The 19,661-nt window shown below is 29.5% G+C and overlaps 1 protein-coding gene across 1 annotated transcript in view; it reads right to left on the bottom strand.

Annotated features, from left to right (window-relative positions):
* Positions 1 to 4,971: 4,971 nt before the first annotated feature.
* The window catches only part of LOC100209377 (transmembrane protein 106B), a 66,871-nt gene continuing 52,181 nt past the window's right edge, over positions 4,972 to 19,661 (bottom strand). Inside the window, exon 7 of the mRNA XM_065810992.1 lies at positions 4,972 to 5,466. Within this exon, the coding sequence (XP_065667064.1) occupies positions 5,358 to 5,466 (109 nt within the window). The 3' untranslated portion in view covers positions 4,972 to 5,357. The remainder of the gene's footprint in view (positions 5,467 to 19,661) is intronic.

Genomic DNA, 19,661 nt, shown 5'->3' with positions numbered 1-19,661 from the left:
CTTTGAAATAAAAAGTAATTCACGGCTTCAACTATTTCGAATAGGGGTGATAACATTACAATCACGTGATAACCTCGACCTAATCCATATTTTAAACACTTTAAAATTATTTTTTTATTAGCCAAAGATAGCTGCAAACCTAAAACAAAAGAATCCCTGAAAAAAAATTTGAGCTTTTAACAAACTTAAGCTTTAACACTGTAAGAACTAAGTAGTACTAATGACCGGGTGAATAAAAAAAGTAATTGCTTTTACACAGTAATTGGTCAGCTTTACGTGAATAAAAATTTGAGCAATTTTCAATAAGTTTTTATTCACGTAAAACTGACCAATTACTGAGTTAAAGCAATTATTTTTTTATTCACCCGGCCTAAAACACGCGCAAGCGAGTTATTTTTTAAACAAAAGAATTGAGCCACATTATTGGTTCCACAAGGTTAAAGGTCAGTCCTACCCTGAAAAAAAAAGGCGGATAAGATGGACCAGAGACTTTCATACACTACCATCAAAAAATGTTTCATAACACCTTTTTTCATTTTCGTCAAATGCCCAGTTTTGAAGCAATTTTGCCCCACTGTACGACGCACTTTACAGAGTTATGCGGAAATTTAAATTCTTTTATGCAGAAATATAAATTAAATTATGCGAATATATAAACTAAAAAATGCAGAAATATAAATTTTATTGTGATGAATCTCAGTATATCTTTATATTCATTTTTCATTTATTTTTATTGGATAGAACCAGTAAAAGACATTCAAAGGCATTCAATTCAGTTCCGCATTCCAGGCTGCTCTTAAAGCTGAAATCATTTGGTATTGTTGGAAAATTCTTGCAATGGTGTAAAGCTTACTGAGCAAATCGAAAACAGAGAGTTGTTTTGGGACTATTTGAATCAGAATGGGAAACAGTTCGTTGTGGGGTACCACAACGATCGGTTTTAGGAACCTTGCTTTTTATAATTTATATAAATAATTTAACACAAAAATTAAACAATAAAGCAAGGCTATATGCTGAAGATTTAAAAATAATTGCAGTTATAGAAAAAAATAAAATAAACCACTCTCTACAGTATGATCTTGATATCTTATTTACCTGGACAAAAAATGGCTAATCAATTTTAATAAAGATAAATGTAAAATCATGCATTTTGGTCGTGATAATCCAAAAAAAACATATAGTTTAAAATATGATGCTACAGAATCAGATACAATTCAACATGAAATAGTATTAACGAAATTGGAAAGAGTGTTTATGTTTCGGACAATTTAAAATGGGAAAACCATATTGAAAAAATGGTAAGGCGAATCAAAAATTGCGTATGCTAAAACACGCAATTCTCTATCCAGATGAAACATCAACGAAATTGTTATATACGTCACTCGTTCGGCCGAACTAGGAATATACTTTTCAAGTATGGAATCCATATTTTGTTAGGGACATAGACTTAATTGAAAGGATTCAACGAAAAGCAACAAAAATTGGCTACAAAATAAAGGGAGACAGTTACGAGCAAAGGTTAAAGAAAATGGACTTACAAAATCTACCAAATAGAAGAGAAAACGATGATCTTATCCAAATGTATAAAGTCCTAAACAAACATGATACTATCAATTTGTATCGTAAACCAGAAGTATTGGTTAGGCTAACCAGAGGACACAATCAAAGGTTGAGAAGGCAGTATGTTCTAAACTTCTTGCCGCGGCATTATTTCTTCACAAACCGTATAGTTGAAAATTGGAATCGATTGGAAAGTGATATTGTCAATCCCATTTCAGTGATTAATTTTAAAAACAAACTTAATAAATTAAGCGAAAAAAACCCTGTTAATATCTAACATCTACTGTTGTTAGATTCTTTCTTGAGACTCTCAAGAACACAGCTTCAATTAATATATTATTACAAAAATATTTCTTAAATTAAAAGAAAATGCTTTTTATTGATAATCAATTTATATACCTTAATAATGGAAAAACAGCAAAAAAACAAGAACTACATATAAATCTGATTTATTGAAAATAATACATAACTTTGGGGAAGTTAAGGCATAGTGGATCGGATTTTTTTATTTTTTAAATTAAGGTTAAAATATGTATTTTATTTTTTTTAGAGCGAAAGGATTGAGATATATTCATGATAATAAATCACTAAAACCCAAATATTTATTATCTAACGGGTCACAGAAAGGTTTAAAGTGAGTTGTGTTATGCTATTACTGTGCCCCAGTACTGGGGCACAATGAATCGACGAACACAGTTGTGAATTAATGATAGTAAATAGGGGCATAGCCAAATAACTAGAAGGTTAAAGGAGTAAAGACACTGTACACGATAGTTTTGGCATACCTTTATTATTTAGATTAGTTTAAAATTGTAAAAATAGACAATTTGAAAATTGAGAAGAAAAAAAAAAGAATTTTATTGATAACAAAACTTATAAAAGTATTCAAAAATTAAAAATCATTTAAATAATATTATTTAAAGCTTAAAGCTAATAAATTTATTTTCATGTAGTTTGTTTGTTAAAAATGCATGAATTTAATCTTTAAGATCATTATTTGGGCATAGCGAGTCAACCTATTCACTGCACCCCAATTCACTGTGCCCCTCCATAACAAATTAAGTTTAAGTCTAATTTTTTGGGACATGAGTGTTATTAGAAGAAAAGCTAAATTGCTAATAGGAAGCATAAAATTATTTCAACCATGATCTCTATAACAAACATAAGGAAGGTAGGAAAATTTACTTTAGTTAGTTAAAAACAAAAATTACCTACCAAAAACCGGTTGTCAAAATTCTGTATAATAATATAATTATAAATAAAGATGGCTGATATATGAGCAGATAAAATGATTACATTGTTAAGATTAACAAGAGTTTAATTTTTGAGAAAATACCTCTTATTTACTGTGCCCCTCGATCCACTGTACCCCAACTTCCTCTACTTAATGGAGGAAAAGGATGTAAGAAATAAGCCAAACTTTGGTATCGTTGTACAGCCAGGTTTTAAAAAGCGCAAACAAAATTCTCGTCAACATACCAGATTCTGAACTTATTAATAGAAAAGGAAGAAAGTGTTCTGCTATAAGAAACGCAATTAGCACTGTGATCAACAGAGATTAACTCACTAATACAAGCTGGAGTCTGTGAAAATCAGGCTGAATTGGGGTTTCATGTGTCTTAGACGTTTGTTTCTAGGTAACATAAAGCAATGAAAATAACATGAAAGCGTTTATCACTGGTTCCTCAAGAAAAGAACAATATAAAAACTATTGATTTAAGATAGAGTTATGCAAGAGAAATTCAGCATAAATCAACATCAAAGTTAATTATTTCGGATGAAACGGGGTTTAACCTCCACGTCATTTTTTTTTATTTTTTTATAATTTATTTCTTCATTTTCATAATAAGTTATTTACAAAATATTTTGAGTTAAGATATGACCGGAGCAGGCAGAAGACACAAGTCTTATCATCTAGCCCCGTTGGATCGTTTACACTATCATATATCTATCATAAAATTTTACAATATCAATAGAATAATATAAATACTTTTAAATAAACATTTTACATTTTTTTATACATAAAAAAAAAATATTTTTACATACATAAAAATATATATGTATAAAAAAAAGGAAATAAATACAAATTTAGATAAATTAGCAAAAAAAAAAAAAAATGTTTTGCTTTTAAGCAAACGAAAGAAAAGTTAAGAATTAAAAAAGATATTAAAAATAAAATAGAATTTGAGATATGTCATAATCAAGTAACTGTTTTTTTTTAAATAACTTTGAAAGTTTGAAGTGAAATTATAGTTTTACTTTCAATTGGAAGGAATGAGTTCCACAAATGTGGCCCTCGGTATGTTATTGAGAAATTAGACTGTTTTAATAAGGTTTTTGGTACCTGATAGTTGTGCAATGAATGCTTTGTTTGATATTTATGATTTATAATAACAAAAAGGTCGTCAAAAATATTTGGCAGCATACGATATTTAAATCTAAACTTGAATAAAAGAATACTGTAAACATTTGATTGATAAACATTAAGCACTCCAAGCTTTCTCAGCAGCGGATTGGCACTGGTGTATTTATTAGCATTTAATATAAGGCGGCTTGCTTGTTTTTGTTTATTTAAGATACGCTTTAATTTTGATGGATAAATACTGGCCCACACAATATTACAATAACTGATATAGCTATGGATAAATGAAAAGTAGATAAGTTTTTAGCAGTTTTTATTCAACATATGTCTTGTCTTGTACATAATTTCAATACTCTTTGAAATTTTATTTTCTATTAAATTAATGTGGTCTTTCCAACTTATTTGTTCGTCAAGTAAAACGCCTAAAAATTTAATGCAGAATGTCCGTTGTAAATTAGTTTTTTCTATTGAAATATTTGGGAGTTTTAGGGGCATAGTTTCAGATTTGGAGGATTTAGAAAAAAGAATATATTTGCTGTTAATTTTATTTAGAGATAGTTTGTTGGCTTTCAACCATTCATTGAGATTGTCAAGCTCACGATTCCTAGTGATAAAGATTGACTCTATGTTTGAGTGGGAATAAAAAACCTAAGTGTCGTCAGCAAAAAGATTGAAATTTAATACACTAGAAGATAAGTAAATATCGTTTATATAGATAATAAAGGCCCTAGAAATGATCCCTGTGGAAGTTCGGAAGAAATGTTTTCTAGTTTAGTACAGGTTTTGTCATAAGATATTTTAGGAAATAAGCACCCCCATACAACTTACCAAATAACCCAAAATGAATACAAAGTTCTCGGTATTAATATTGCAGTACATCTGGGAAAATCAAGATTTGCTTATTATGTTGACATTGTTTATAACTGTTGGCATTACGTACACATTGTTTTTCCATTTAATTATGCACATATTTTTAAATCAAAAAGTTGACAAATATTGGAGCACCAAGTTATGTTAGGCAGCCTGGTAATACATTTTTTACATACACGTTCTTGAAAAATTCATTATTTATTTCATTACAAAATATATTACAAACATTTATCAAGAAAATTTAATGCTGACGCAGTAACTGTCTGCAAGACTAAGAATAAACATTTCAATATAATTTTTATATTGTATACAAAAAATTTATTTCATCTAATATAAACAGAATTCTAAAATTTTGTTTATAGAGTGTTTTTAAAACGTGAATTTAAAATATCTATATAAAAATCTATATAGTTTATTTCATATAAAGTCAATTATAAATTGCTTTAACTATATTTAAAAAACGTAAATATAAAATATATTTATTATAATCAACATATTGTATAAGTAATTGATATAATTAGAGACCTATATACACAAATATATTTACACATATATTTTGACTAATTTAAGTTAACTTGGCGAGCGACGATGAGGTATTATGACAAGCAACGTATCCAAAGTATGTGTAACTCAGTTGTTGTGTCTGAGATAAGTAGTCCGCATCAGCAGTTACCCTAAAAAGAATATTGAAAATAATACAATAAAGAGTATTGTAAAAAACAAAAATCGTAGTACATCCAAGGCTATTGAGAGAACAGATCGATGTGACCATAAAGGGGACAATCATTAAGTACGTACGCAGTAAAACCACTGACATAGACAATCCTCGTATACGCACCTAAATACTTTTAACGACCCTCCCCTCCCTCTACGCATTATTCATTACAAAACCAACCCCCCTTTTCCAATGCATACATTTTTTAAAGCATTAAAAACAAACATTTTTTTTGCTAATTCGGTTAATAAACAGATTATTGATTTTTAAACTTATAAAAAGCAAAGCTTTTGTTAATAATAAAAAAAAAGAAATCAAGTTTTACGAGAGATAGACAACGAGAGATAGTCGAATCGCGTATGTACTAGCTCTCTTTAACATTCCCCCTGTACGTATTCGTAAATTTTTGAGTAACACCCTCCACTCATACCTGTGTACGTATTGGAAGACCGCAAAATAAAAGCAATTAAAGATTGACTTCAGTGAAGCTTCAGAGGAAAATCAAAAAGCACAACAAAAGAAGACATTAAAAGATGCAAAAAATCACAGATCCTATGAAGAAGCATTACCCACTCAAAACAACAGATGGTATCAACCAAAAAAAGATGTGGTATCAACCTGAAGCTTCTAACTATAAGTCTTGGTTTTGTCAATCGTGTTAAACATTACAAAACTGAAGTGACTTTTTTTTATTACATGAAATTATATGCCGCGGACCTGTTTTTAACCCAAATCAACTCAAATTGAATTAATTAAAATTGTTTTTAAGGATATTCAGTTAATTTTTTTAATTTAGCTAGATTTTCTTAATAGGAATATCTAAAATAAGGCAAACGATCTAATTAATGCCCATATTTAACTTTGTAAAAAAAACTTTTACTCAGTGAATAGACTTTTTTCAGATTAAATCTAAAACGGAAAAGTTAATTTATTCTCTTTTTTTATCATTTCCATTATTTTATTTGACAAGAACGAAAGCATTTCGAAACAGACTAAAGTGTATGCTTTTTAAAGTCGCACATTACTTTCAATATTTTATTTTTGAATGGCAGAAAAATTACGATTTTTATTTTCAGTATTTACCTACTTATCACTTATATTTTGTGAATTTTTACATCTGTATTTTATGACTAAAACTAATTGATTTGGTTTATTATCTAGTCACTACTAAATAGACTAATTGGATATACTTGGACTTAATTGGATTAAATGGACTTACTTTTGTATCTATTATTTAGGCGAAATAAATATTTGGCGTACGAAAATATAAATTGCATCGTGCTTAATAAACACTGCTTATGCCCAACAAAATGTTTAAATTGAGATGTTAAGTCTAAAGTAACTTGTTTAATGATCTTTATAAAGGCCGTGGCTAGAGGGTCGGAAGCCCCCTCCCCAAAACCTGTCATTAGGATCAAATTCAGAAAAATATTTCCACCACAGAAAAAAGCTCCTGAAATTTGCAAAAAGGCCCACCCCCTATCAATTAGGGTGTGTGGGAAATTTAGGGAAAGTGTAGTTTCAATTGATTGGCATGAAGAATTTGCTGGGCGGTGCAAAGAAGAGCTAATTTCTGCATATTTGTTTTTGCAAGAACATCGAGATAAATCTGAAATCACTATTTGGTGTGACAATTACTCCGCTCAAAACAAAAATTGGAGTTTAGTGATATTTTTGATATATATGATTAATGGCAATAAAATCGCAACCAACAAAATCTAACTAAAATATTTAGAAAGTGGTCTCACATTTATGAGTTGTGATTCATTTCATCATTTAATAGAGAAGCAACTGAAGCAAAGTTACGTGTACGATTTCAATGCTTTTATTCAAAGAGTGGAAGCAGTGAAACGAAATACAAAAGTTGAAATTTTGCAGGTAAGTTTGATTTTAATTCTATAAAAGTTATAAAAATTGTAACGAAGTGAGCCTTTTATCTTTTAAGGCCACAAACATTTTTGTGCTAAAGGAAAAAATCACTCAATATATTTTGAATAAATTGTCTTCTCGTCCACAAATGGAAAACATCGCCGAAATCGAGTTCAAACGTGGTTCTTATAGCATGTTTTACCGTTGTGACTATGATAGCCCCACGATTGAAGTATCAGTTTTATCCAAAAAGCAGAGAGAAAAAGTGTCAACTTTACCATATACTACGAGAGATTTAAAAGCCGGAATCAATCCAATCCAAAAATCGAAACTTGTTTTAACACTTTTTTCCTTTAACGCCCCCTTAATAGAAGAGAGTTTCGGGAAAGTTAGTTGGCCAGAGAATTAGAGTTTTTACGTTTAACAGTTCTTCAATTTCAAAATTATATATTACAAACGTCTTGCGCGGATAGAAATTTCCTTGTTATTTGTTTTTTTCTTTTTGTATTATTACTTATTTCATCTTCTAAATACATTTATTTTACATTAAAAATTTTTAAATTTTAAACAGATGCAATGGGGAGGAGGGAACAAAAATTAAAGCGGGCTAGAAAATAATATCTGCTAAAAGCAGATATTATTTTTAAGGCGTTTTTTGAAACTAGTAATCTTTATGAATTTTTCATAATTAAAAAAAAAATTATTCAATAACGTTTGATATCATCTGTATTAGCTTATTTAATAAAAAAGTCAATTTTAAATATTTTGATCTTAAGGCGTTTTGAAAAACGGCTGTAGAAATATCAAGAAAAAAATCAGGAATTAATTTTAAAACAAAGTTAATGAGGAGGGGGAGGGAACGCTTTATCAGTAGTCTATAATTTTTCATCCGAACATAACAGAATATTTATTGTTTACTGTATCTATGATTAAGAAGCATATATTTATTTTATATTTATCTAAATAGAAAAAAAAGAAATTTGAATTATTTAGCATCAAAAAGCTTACACAACTCTATAATGCTCACTGCCAAAACTCTTAGTGCAACTATATATAAGACAGTGATAAGAAGTAAAAGACAGACGGGAAAGCCATTGAACAATGCGGACATAATTTTTAGCAATTTTTGTAACAATTTTGAAAAATAAACTGTTTTATCCAACATTTTTTGCTTTTAAAACACTAACTTAACTAATTCGTACTTTTGGAAAATACCAATGTATTTTGTGTAATTAAGAATATCTCATGTGTTTGAAAATGCTTTACTTCATATGTAACCTTGTTTGATAAAAACCTATTTCTAAAAAAAACGTCAAAAAAATGTTTTTGTCAAAATGAAATATGCAATACTTAAATGAGTAATGTGAAGTAAAAAGTAAAGACGAACTGTAGATCATATCAAAGATCATTTATAGATTGAACTAGAGATTGCTAAGAAATATTATTACTCCCTACAATTAGATTTTACTGATCTACCTCTTCTTATTAACATCTTCTCTAAGGTACTTCTTCTTACCAAGATCATAAAGTACTTCATACCATTAACATCTTCTTATTAACATCTTCTCTAAGGTACTTCTTCTTACCAAGATCATAAAGTACTTCATACCATTAACATCTTCTTATTAACATCTTCTCTAAGGTACTTCTTCTTACCAAGATCATAAAGTACTTCATACCATTAACATCTTCTTATTAACATCTTCTCTAAGGTACTTCTTCTTACCAAGATCATAAAGTACTTCATACCATTAACATCTTCTTATTAACATCTTCTCTAAGGTACTTCTTCTTACCAAGATCATAAAGTACTTCATACCATTAACATCTTCTTATTAACATCTTCTCTAAGGTACTTCTTCTTACCAAGATCATAAAGTACTTCATACCATTAACATCTTCTTATTAACATCTTCTCTAAGGTACTTCTTCTTACCAAGATCATAAAGTACTTCATACCATTAACATCTTCTTATTAACATCTTCTCTAAGGTACTTCTTCTTACCAAGATCATAAAGTACTTCATACCATTAACATCTTCTTATTAACATCTTCTCTAAGGTACTTCTTCTTACCAAGATCATAAAGTACTTCATACCATTAACATCTTCTTATTAACATCTTCTCTAAGGTACTTCTTCTTACCAAGATCATAAAGTACTTCATACCATTAACATCTTCTTATTAACATCTTCTCTAAGGTACTTCTTCTTACCAAGATCATAAAGTACTTCATACCATTAACATCTTCTTATTAACATCTTCTCTAAGGTACTTCTTCTTACCAAGATCATAAAGTACTTCATACCATTAACATCTTCTTATTAACATCTTCTCTAAGGTACTTCTTCTTACCAAGATCATAAAGTACTTCATACCATTAACATCTTCTTATTAACATCTTCTCTAAGGTACTTCTTCTTACCAAGATCATAAAGTACTTCATACCATTAACATCTTCTTATTAACATCTTCTCTAAGGTACTTCTTCTTACCAAGATCATAAAGTACTTCATACCATTAACATCTTCTTATTAACATCTTCTCTAAGGTACTTCTTCTTACCAAGATCATAAAGTACTTCATACCATTAACATCTTCTTATTAACATCTTCTCTAAGGTACTTCTTCTTACCAAGATCATAAAGTACTTCATACCATTAACATCTTCTTATTAACATCTTCTCTAAGGTACTTCTTCTTACCAAGATCATAAAGTACTTCTAAGGTACTTCTTCTTACCAAGATCATAAAGTACTTCTAAGGTACTTCTTCTTACCAAGATCATAAAGTACTTCTAAGGTACTTCTTCTTACCAAGATCATAAGGTACTTCTTCTTACCAAGATCATAAAGTACTTCTAAGGTACTTCTTCTTACCAAGATCATAAAGTACTTCTAAGGTACTTCTTCTTACCAAAATCATAAAGTACTTCTAAGGTACTTCTTCTTACCAAGATCATAAAGTACTTCATACCATTAACATCTTCTTATTAACATCTTCTCTAAGGTACTTCTTCTTACCAAGATCATAAAGTACTTCATACCATTAACATCTTCTTATTAACATCTTCTCTAAGGTACTTCTTCTTACCAAGATCATAAAGTACTTCATACCATTAACATCTTCTTATTAACATCTTCTCTAAGGTACTTCTTCTTACCAAGATCATAAAGTACTTCATACCATTAACATCTTCTTATTAACATCTTCTCTAAGGTACTTCTTCTTACCAAGATCATAAAGTACTTCATACCATTAACATCTTCTTATTAACATCTTCTCTAAGGTACTTCTTCTTACCAAGATCATAAAGTACTTCATACCATTAACATCTTCTTATTAACATCTTCTCTAAGGTACTTCTTCTTACCAAGATCATAAAGTACTTCATACCATTAACATCTTCTTATTAACATCTTCTCTAAGGTACTTCTTCTTACCAAGATCATAAAGTACTTCATACCATTAACATCTTCTTATTAACATCTTCTCTAAGGTACTTCTTCTTACCAAGATCATAAAGTACTTCATACCATTAACATCTTCTTATTAACATCTTCTCTAAGGTACTTCTTCTTACCAAGATCATAAAGTACTTCATACCATTAACATCTTCTTATTAACATCTTCTCTAAGGTACTTCTTCTTACCAAGATCATAAAGTACTTCATACCATTAACATCTTCTTATTAACATCTTCTCTAAGGTACTTCTTCTTACCAAGATCATAAAGTACTTCTAAGGTACTTCTTCTTACCAAGATCATAAAGTACTTCTAAGGTACTTCTTCTTACCAAGATCATAAAGTACTTCTAAGGTACTTCTTCTTACCAAGATCATAAGGTACTTCTTCTTACCAAGATCATAAAGTACTTCTAAGGTACTTCTTCTTACCAAGATCATAAAGTACTTCTAAGGTACTTCTTCTTACCAAAATCATAAAGTACTTCTAAGGTACTTCTTCTTACCAAGATCATAAAGTACTTCATACCATTAAAGCTCAAAATTTAATAAACTATTTGCATCAAATAAGGAAGTTATTTTGCGTATAGTTATTGAAAATAATTAGGAATAGAATTAAAAAAAATGTTGAACTCAGGAACTAAAAGAACGATTCTGTTTCCTAAAATACCCCAGAACTAACAGTTATTGGGCTAAAATTTATAGGGTATATTAATAAAATGACAAATATGTGAAAAACAATGTGAACCAAAAAAAACTCTACATTAAGTTAATACATTTATGACAAAATTTACATTTTGTTACCCCAAAATTGCCCCCCCCCCCAAAAAAAAAGGTTCTAGTAAGTGTGATAATATCTTATTGAGGTTCAAACTGTAGTCATACTTCAGAGAAAATTTTAAAGCGTTTTGTCAAAACTCAAAAAATTTGAGCAGCAAATAAATTTTTAAATTTTTCAAAAAATGCAAATAAAGATAGACATGAAAAATCAAATCATAAAAAAAAATTCTATAATTGGTTTTACTAACCATCTGACTAAAAACATTTCAGTAAATTATTTCAAATAACAAAAAGTATTTCTAGAAAGTTGCCTTTTAGCAACAGTTGCTATACAAGTTGTCTCAAAATGAATAACCAATATTCGGAGAGAATTACGAGTTGACCTGGTCAAAAAAAGTATAAAACTGAAATTTTGCATAGAGGAAGCAGACAGTCTCTGAATGAGCGTAAAAAAAAAGCCCCATTGATTGCGCTACGGGAACATCCTTTTTTCAGGCAAAAAATGAGCCAATTTTGACAACACCAAAATATCATAAACTATATATGGTTGGATAGAAAATTTTATGCTGATCGATATTTATATAAGAACTATAACTTAAAAACAACTATTTTCAAAGTTAATTGCGTTTGAAAAGTGTAAAAGCATTAAAAGTTTAAACTGCACAAAACTTAATTAGATTTATTGTTATCAAAAGATAATCATTCTTTTGTTTTCATAACAAAGGTTTTCAATGAAACATTTTCGTATGAATGGAATAATTTAGTTTTACTACGAAAAAAGTTTGCGTCTGATTGAAACGTAAAACTTACAAGATAAATGTTAAACGCTACATGTAGTAATAGTCTTTACATTTTTAAAAGAAAAAGTGCTGTTTGTGTATTGTACAAGCTTGGCTTTGACAAGGAAAGTTATGTCAAAGTATATAGAAAAGGTCTCAAAACATTGATACAAATGTTATCTTAAAGACCAGTTGCAACAGACACGCATAATTGTACAACAGTATTAGTCCATCATAGCTGTAGAAGAAAGTTTGTGGATAGTCGTAAAGATCAATCATTATCTGTACCAAAAAAAAAACGACAATCCTCATTTGCAGAGGTATTTGATTGGAAATCAAAATGTTTTCTTTGTACTAAAAAAGTAGACCACAAACATACACAGATTGCTAAAGTTGAGACCATAACATTGATTAACAAAATGATCGAACATATTTTGAATAGAGAGGATGATTGAGGGAAATACTGTACATTCTCGTTTGATGTCTTGTAGTTGAAGAAGCCATCTATCATATTTCGTGTATGATCAACAAAAATTTTGAAAAACTATGTTTCTGGTTAGAGGAAGGAACTGACTGCGAACTTTATACCCTTTCGGATGTGCACATTAAGATGAAAGAACTTAGCAATGGTTATCCATATTACTCAACAAAATCATTATAATGAAAATTACTTGAACATTATAGTGATCATGTTTTTTTTGAAGAACTCTCTGGTCAATCTAATTTAGTTTGTCATCATAGAAATGGATGAAAATAAATCTGTATATCCGTCACTAGAAGATATGGGTGATATTGAATATGGACTCAAATGGGTTCCACAGAGTTTACAGCTATTTCTAAGCCATTTAATTACTGTACAACTTCGACAAATTAGTTTAGGGCAATCCATTGCTCAAGCTTCGTGACCAAGATCTATAATAGAACCAATTCCATTTGGAGTTGACGCAGATATTGATAAATCATTTGGAACAAAATAACTTGTGGATCACTTTAACAAATTTAGATTTTCAATATCCTCCAATGAAGTCAAGTTGTTCAAGTTATCTGCTGCAGTTAGTAGAGTAAATGCCACGCAAGAACAAGAGCCGAACATCCTACATTGGGTGGCTGATGTAGATCACAAGATTTGCACTTTTTTTTTTAAAAATTTTATAATTCACCTCTCCAAGGCCAAGAAGGCCACTACAGATGAGGAGGCTACTTGTGGTTATAACCCTCTCTCAATTCTATAACTCCGTAACACGAGCCTTGACGAACAAGGCCGCTGTGTGGAGAAACAAGTTGAGCGCGGTACTACCAGGGGCGTGGTTGGAATGGAACCCGGAACCTCTCGCTTATAAAGCGAGCGCTCTACCACTACACCACTACTACATGCACATTGACCGGACAGGGAACAATATGTTCTTCTAAATGCAATTATGAAAGCATATTGCATTCGAAACACAAGTCTATTAAAAATTTATCTGATGTGTCTTTAAAAATAACGCCTTATCACAGATCAAGCTATCACGGTTTAATAAATGTAAGTCTTGAACCAATAAAATAAATTGTATCTGAAGTATTTTGTGTCCCCGAAATGAATCTTGACCTTACTTGGTATGTGGCATGGTTTTTTAATTCAAAATATAATCCTCAGCCAAACTGGTAAGGTTATAAGATGCATACTACATCACAATCAACAACAACTTATGAAAAAGCATTCATCAAATTTTATTTCTATTATTGACTTAAATTATTCAGAATAAACATGCATATATTCTGCACTGTTGTTTATTATTGATGAAGCCAATAAATATAAAATAATTACTCCCTGAGTTACGCTTGATCAGCCTTTACGGCTGAAACTTAATGGCAGGAACTGGCCTGGAAGAGGTTTTAGAGCAAGTTTACTCTGAAGATACGGTAAAACATATGCTTAAAGGAAAAACTGTAGCAAGAGCCTTAAGAGATTACATGTTGGTCCAGAGTGCATCGAAGAGTCATATTTTAGATATTTTAGTTGACGAATCAAAACTAAATATATCCAGACTTGAATGCACTTATAAAATGGCAATGCAAAATGATATTAACAAGGGAGAGTTAATCAGACTTGGTAATACAGATACTTTCAAAAATATTGACTGTGTCATATTAACCTATACGAATGCATAAATTATCTGGATTTGACTTAGGAATTATGGAAAACAATAAAAAAATGGGTATTATAAGATTAGTGTGATTATGAACATTGTGAGTTGTTTTTGTGCATTGTGATTATGAACATAGTTTGCTGTAAGAAATCCATTCAATACTGATGGTAGAAATCTATATTCATTATCTACGGGTGTTGTGTTAGTCAATGGTGAAGATCTTGTCAACTGTGAAGAAGCTGATAACATAGGCATTCGTCTACAAATTTGTCTCAACATTCGCAAGTTCAATGAAGCAAATTTAAAAAAAAAGAATTCATTTTTTTCTTTGGATGTTTTGACCAATAGCGTAAAACTAGACAAGCAAACTAATTGTTGTGTTGATTCAACGCTCCTTTTTAATAGGCTTGCAGCAATTGTAGAAAGAGAGGATAATGTTAAACTATACTTTGATTAATATGATATGAGCTTACTCATCTCCCACAACCATTATTTTAAAATAACCTAATGCTGAAAGCAAAGAAATCATCTTTGCGCAAAGTGATTCTTCCTAATGACAAAATTAAATCAAGCAAAAACATCAATTTGCGCAAATATATCCTCGACTGAGGTTGCTTACTCAACAGAGTTCTTTGGAGCAAATATATTCTCGACTGAGGATGCTTACTCAATAGAGTTCTTTGGAGCAAAGGTATGATGTTTATAGAAATTGTTAAGATCTATGTCAGCTGTATAAGAATAAATTATGCCACCACTTATATTTGATAGTTATGATAAAGGATCTTCAATTAAATCTAATGAACACTCTGTGTAGTCAAGGCAATTTTAAAACATTGTAGTGTCTGTATGATATTTTGTTGACATATTTTCGTTAAATAATCAGGTCTGTGAATTATGAAAAGACGAAAAAAAAAAAAATTATAAATTTTGCGGTATTATTAAAAATGAATGTTTATAGCAAAAAAAACCCAGACCGAAGATTCTTTTTTTTTTAAAAAATCTTCTTAAAATCACAATTGCTTGTCTAAATTTGAATAAGATTTTAAATAAATACGTTTTTTAGGTGAAATGAACACTATAGTTTGACAACTATATATAGTTGGTATATGTCAGAACCGATTAGAACTAGAATCAATAGCAAATTAAGGAACTTTTTCAAAAGATTTTAACTAATTTCATGCTAACACCGATGAGCGGAATTGATCTAAAGTCTTCAAAATGGTGTTCTTTAGATTCACTATTACGGGTAGTAAAAGGGTTTTGAATGTTATATAAAATAAAAGAAAAGTTTCTTTAAATATTGAAAAAATCTGAAGCAAAAAAAAATTATAGTATTTAAAGCTCTTGTTTGGACACGATACACTAATAAAACCATGCTAATTCCTAACAAAAAAATTTGAATAAATTGTAAATTGCCTCAACTACACCTAGCACATCAGAAGAGCAAAATGGAAAAAAGTTCTTCCCAAAATCTTGTCACAAGAGAAAATAATCAAAAAAAAAAGGAAAACCTAGTTTTTTAAAATTACTGAAAAAATTGAGTAGTATACAATCAGTATCTGAAATTATTTTGGATTACTGGGCAACCAAAAAAGAAGGTGGAAATGCAGAATCTTCATTAAGAAAATTGTGTTTGTTATTTGTATGTTCAATTTTAATTTTTTGGATATAAGTCATTCATTTAAATTAAGAAAATTTAGATTTAGATTGAGAAAATATTTTAATATTTTTAATATCTATTTCTATATATAGATATTTGAAATATAAACAAAAGTTTGTGAAGGAATTATTAAACCAGAAAGGTTACCAGCCACAGATCCTGCTGCTTATTTTCATGGTTTTAGAGTTCATCTCCAGGTTATTGAATGTAAAAATTATTTTTGAATCTTTCAACTTGGATCCAAAAGACTGGGTATGGAAATTAGATAATAATTGTCTTCTTTCAATACCAACAAACAAAGATTGTAGCACCAACCAGTATAATAAAAAATGATTCACTGTAATTGTAAAACTTGGTCAGGAAATATGTGTGGAACTAATATGTGTTTTTGCAGGAAAAACGGATTAAAATGTATATCTGCATGCGAAGGCTGTCACGGGCAACATTTCAGTAACAAAACTGTAAATTTTTTTTTTAAATATATTATATGCACATAAAAAGAAAGTGGTAGTGGTGTAGTGGTGGAGCGCTCACCTTATTAGCAAGAAGTTCCAAGTTTGATCCCCACCATGTCCCTGGTAGTACCGCGCGTAACTTGTTTCTCCGCGCAGCGGGCTTGTTCATCAAGGTTCGTGTTTTGGAGTTATAGAGTTGAGAGAGGGTTGTAACCACAAAAATAGCCTCCTCGACTGTAGTGGCCTTCTCAGTCTTGGGGAGGTGAATAATTAAGTTACGTACAGATAAAAGTTATTATGTTTTGAAAACAAAAAATATAGTATTTTAATGATTTAACATATTTCAAACGTAAAGAAGTTAAAAAAACAATTGTTTTTAAGTCACAGTGCTTATATGAATATTGATCAGCATAACATTTTTTATCCAACAATATATAATTTATGATATTTTGGTGCTGTCAAAATTACCCTTTTTTGCCTCAAAAAGAATTTTACTGTAGTGCAATCAATGGGGTTTTTTTATGCTCACCCAGAGGCTGTGAAATTTCTCTCTGCAAAATTTTAGCTTTATGCCATTTTTTTCAGGGTTCGACCCTATTTCTCGCTAATTCTCTCCTACTACAACCATAATATAAAATACTTGAAAAGTTTATGCTTTTAGTTATATATCTATTTTTGGATTCCTCGTAAAATTTTAGTCAATGTTTCACTAAAATCAAAAAACCAACTTTTCCACTTATTAAATGGTAGAGAAGCAATAATTAATTAGAAAAGGGATAATTAATTACTGGTTTGACTAAAGACTTCAATCTTTTTTGTTTTTTTTTAATTAACAAAATATAGTGTTGCGGATTATTTGATGAAAAAGTTACAAAAAAAAATTTTTTAACTTTAACTATTTGGATATCTGGAAAATTAGGAAATACCTAAAAAAAGATAATCCCCAACAATTAACAGTTATGATTAGAATGTTATTTAGTAACTTCACAGCAAAAAAAGATATGTTGCAAATATTACCTAGGAAAGGAAAGACAAGGGATGAAAATATTTGTAATACATCCAGAACATATGCCAACATTATATATGCCTTTGCACAAGTTGTCTCCAATAACCACCAATGGTACACCAGCAATGATTGGTAAAAATAAAAGATTAATTGCCTTCTGCAAAAAGAATAAATCATTTTCAAACTTTATGTTCTACAACTGTTTTATCCACCAGGAAGCTCAGTGTTGTAAAATATTGCCATTTGAATATGAAAAAGTTCAAATGGCAATATTTGTTATAAAAATTGTTACAAAAAAAATCAATTCTTTTCAAGCAACTCCATTGCAACTCCTTTTCAAGGCCCTGTTAGAAGATTTTTTTAAATTTTAAATCATCTTCACTTCCAACAAGGCTACAATTAGAGTTGCAAACCACTATTAAAGTTGGAAGTTACTGGAAGAGAAAAGATAAATTTTATAAAGCAAGATAACGATTAACAGACAACTTAAAAGATTGCAAATTATATGAATCAGGAAAACAAGAAGGGAACAAATTCCAAAGAAATGATGTTCGAGGATAAAAACTAGATGAATAAGAATTTTTGGAGAACTTAGGAACAATCGCAGTAATTGGATAAAATATAATTGAATGACGAGTAACACGAGAATGAATTTTAGTAGATGGCAAAAAAGATGCTAGCTCTTTAAAGCAGCGCCCTTGATAGTATTTATAGAAAAAGGAAAGATAAGCAACATTACCACGATGTGACAATTGTTGAAGATTGACTGCAAGAGCAGGTCCAACTATGTTTGCAATGCAAAGATAAAACATAATCTTATCATACATACTGAATTACATTGACTCAGTGAAGGCAAATTCCTTACAAGAGTTGTGAGTTAAACTGAAGAAATAAAAATATTTATAAATGATAAAAACTAGCTGACTCTTGCTGGCTGATTGATTTGGGTTTTCTTACAGACATCATGGAAAAATTGAATTCTTTAAATTTGGAGTTTTCAGGGAAAAGACAAAATTATAGCTAAAATGATAAGCTCTGTAAAGTCATTTAAAACTAAATTGGACTTATTGATATCGCATCTTCAGATCTCGTGCATTTCCCACATATGAAGAAAATGCTAGTTAGCAATGAATTAAACGAGTCATTGTTTATTAAGCATCTTCACGCGCTTAAAAACAGTTTGAAAAGTGATTTTTGCAGTTTATACACATCGAGCCAATTGCTTCTTTCTGTATCAACCCTTTTATTTGTCAAATAAATGTAATGGAAATGGCTGCATGTATTGTATATTTTGTTCAATGGAAAGAAAAAGAACTAGAGTTAGAAATTTTAGACTAAAAGAAAAATACTCGTTTTTAAAAACTTTTTGAACTGGCAGGCTTTATTACAAGATTTCATTGCATAATGAAAACACTTAACGCTAATAAATGTAAACGAAAACGCTCAACACTAGTAAATTTCTACTCAGCTATTTACATTGTTAAAAACTAATTCCCTAATCAGTATATTTTAAAGTATTGCGTTGCAATTGAATGTAATTTTGAACCACATTAAAAATCATTTAAACAAATATAACAATAATAACTAAACTCAATATTTGAAAAATAATATATATTCCATATAATTTGTTTCCTAAAACAATTGTATACTTAAAATAATCTTTTGTTTATCACAATTTATTAATTTTTTATGTATTTATTGAACTATTTTTAATAAAAATTATAAAAAATTTATAGATCACATGGCTCTGAAATTTGACCGCTTTCAGTCAATTTAAAATATATAGTAAAATTTAAATTTTACTATACTAATATGGTTACTAACATTATTAAAAAAAAAGTTTAAAATCAAAAACAGGTGCTATGTTATTAAATTTTTAAAAATAGATTATGTATTTTATCTTTAATTTTTAAAGACAGCGAATGCTGAAGTTAAATAAAAAATATTTTTTACAGTTGTATTTCTTTTTAAAGAAAGAATATTTTAAAATTTTCAGCCAAAAATTTATGT

This window comes from Hydra vulgaris, chromosome 11, assembly GCF_038396675.1.
Source record: "Hydra vulgaris chromosome 11, alternate assembly HydraT2T_AEP".
Taxonomy (NCBI): domain Eukaryota; kingdom Metazoa; phylum Cnidaria; class Hydrozoa; order Anthoathecata; family Hydridae; genus Hydra; species Hydra vulgaris.
The sequence above is the reverse complement of the archived record's forward strand: the minus strand, read 5'-3'. Positions and strand labels throughout refer to the sequence as shown.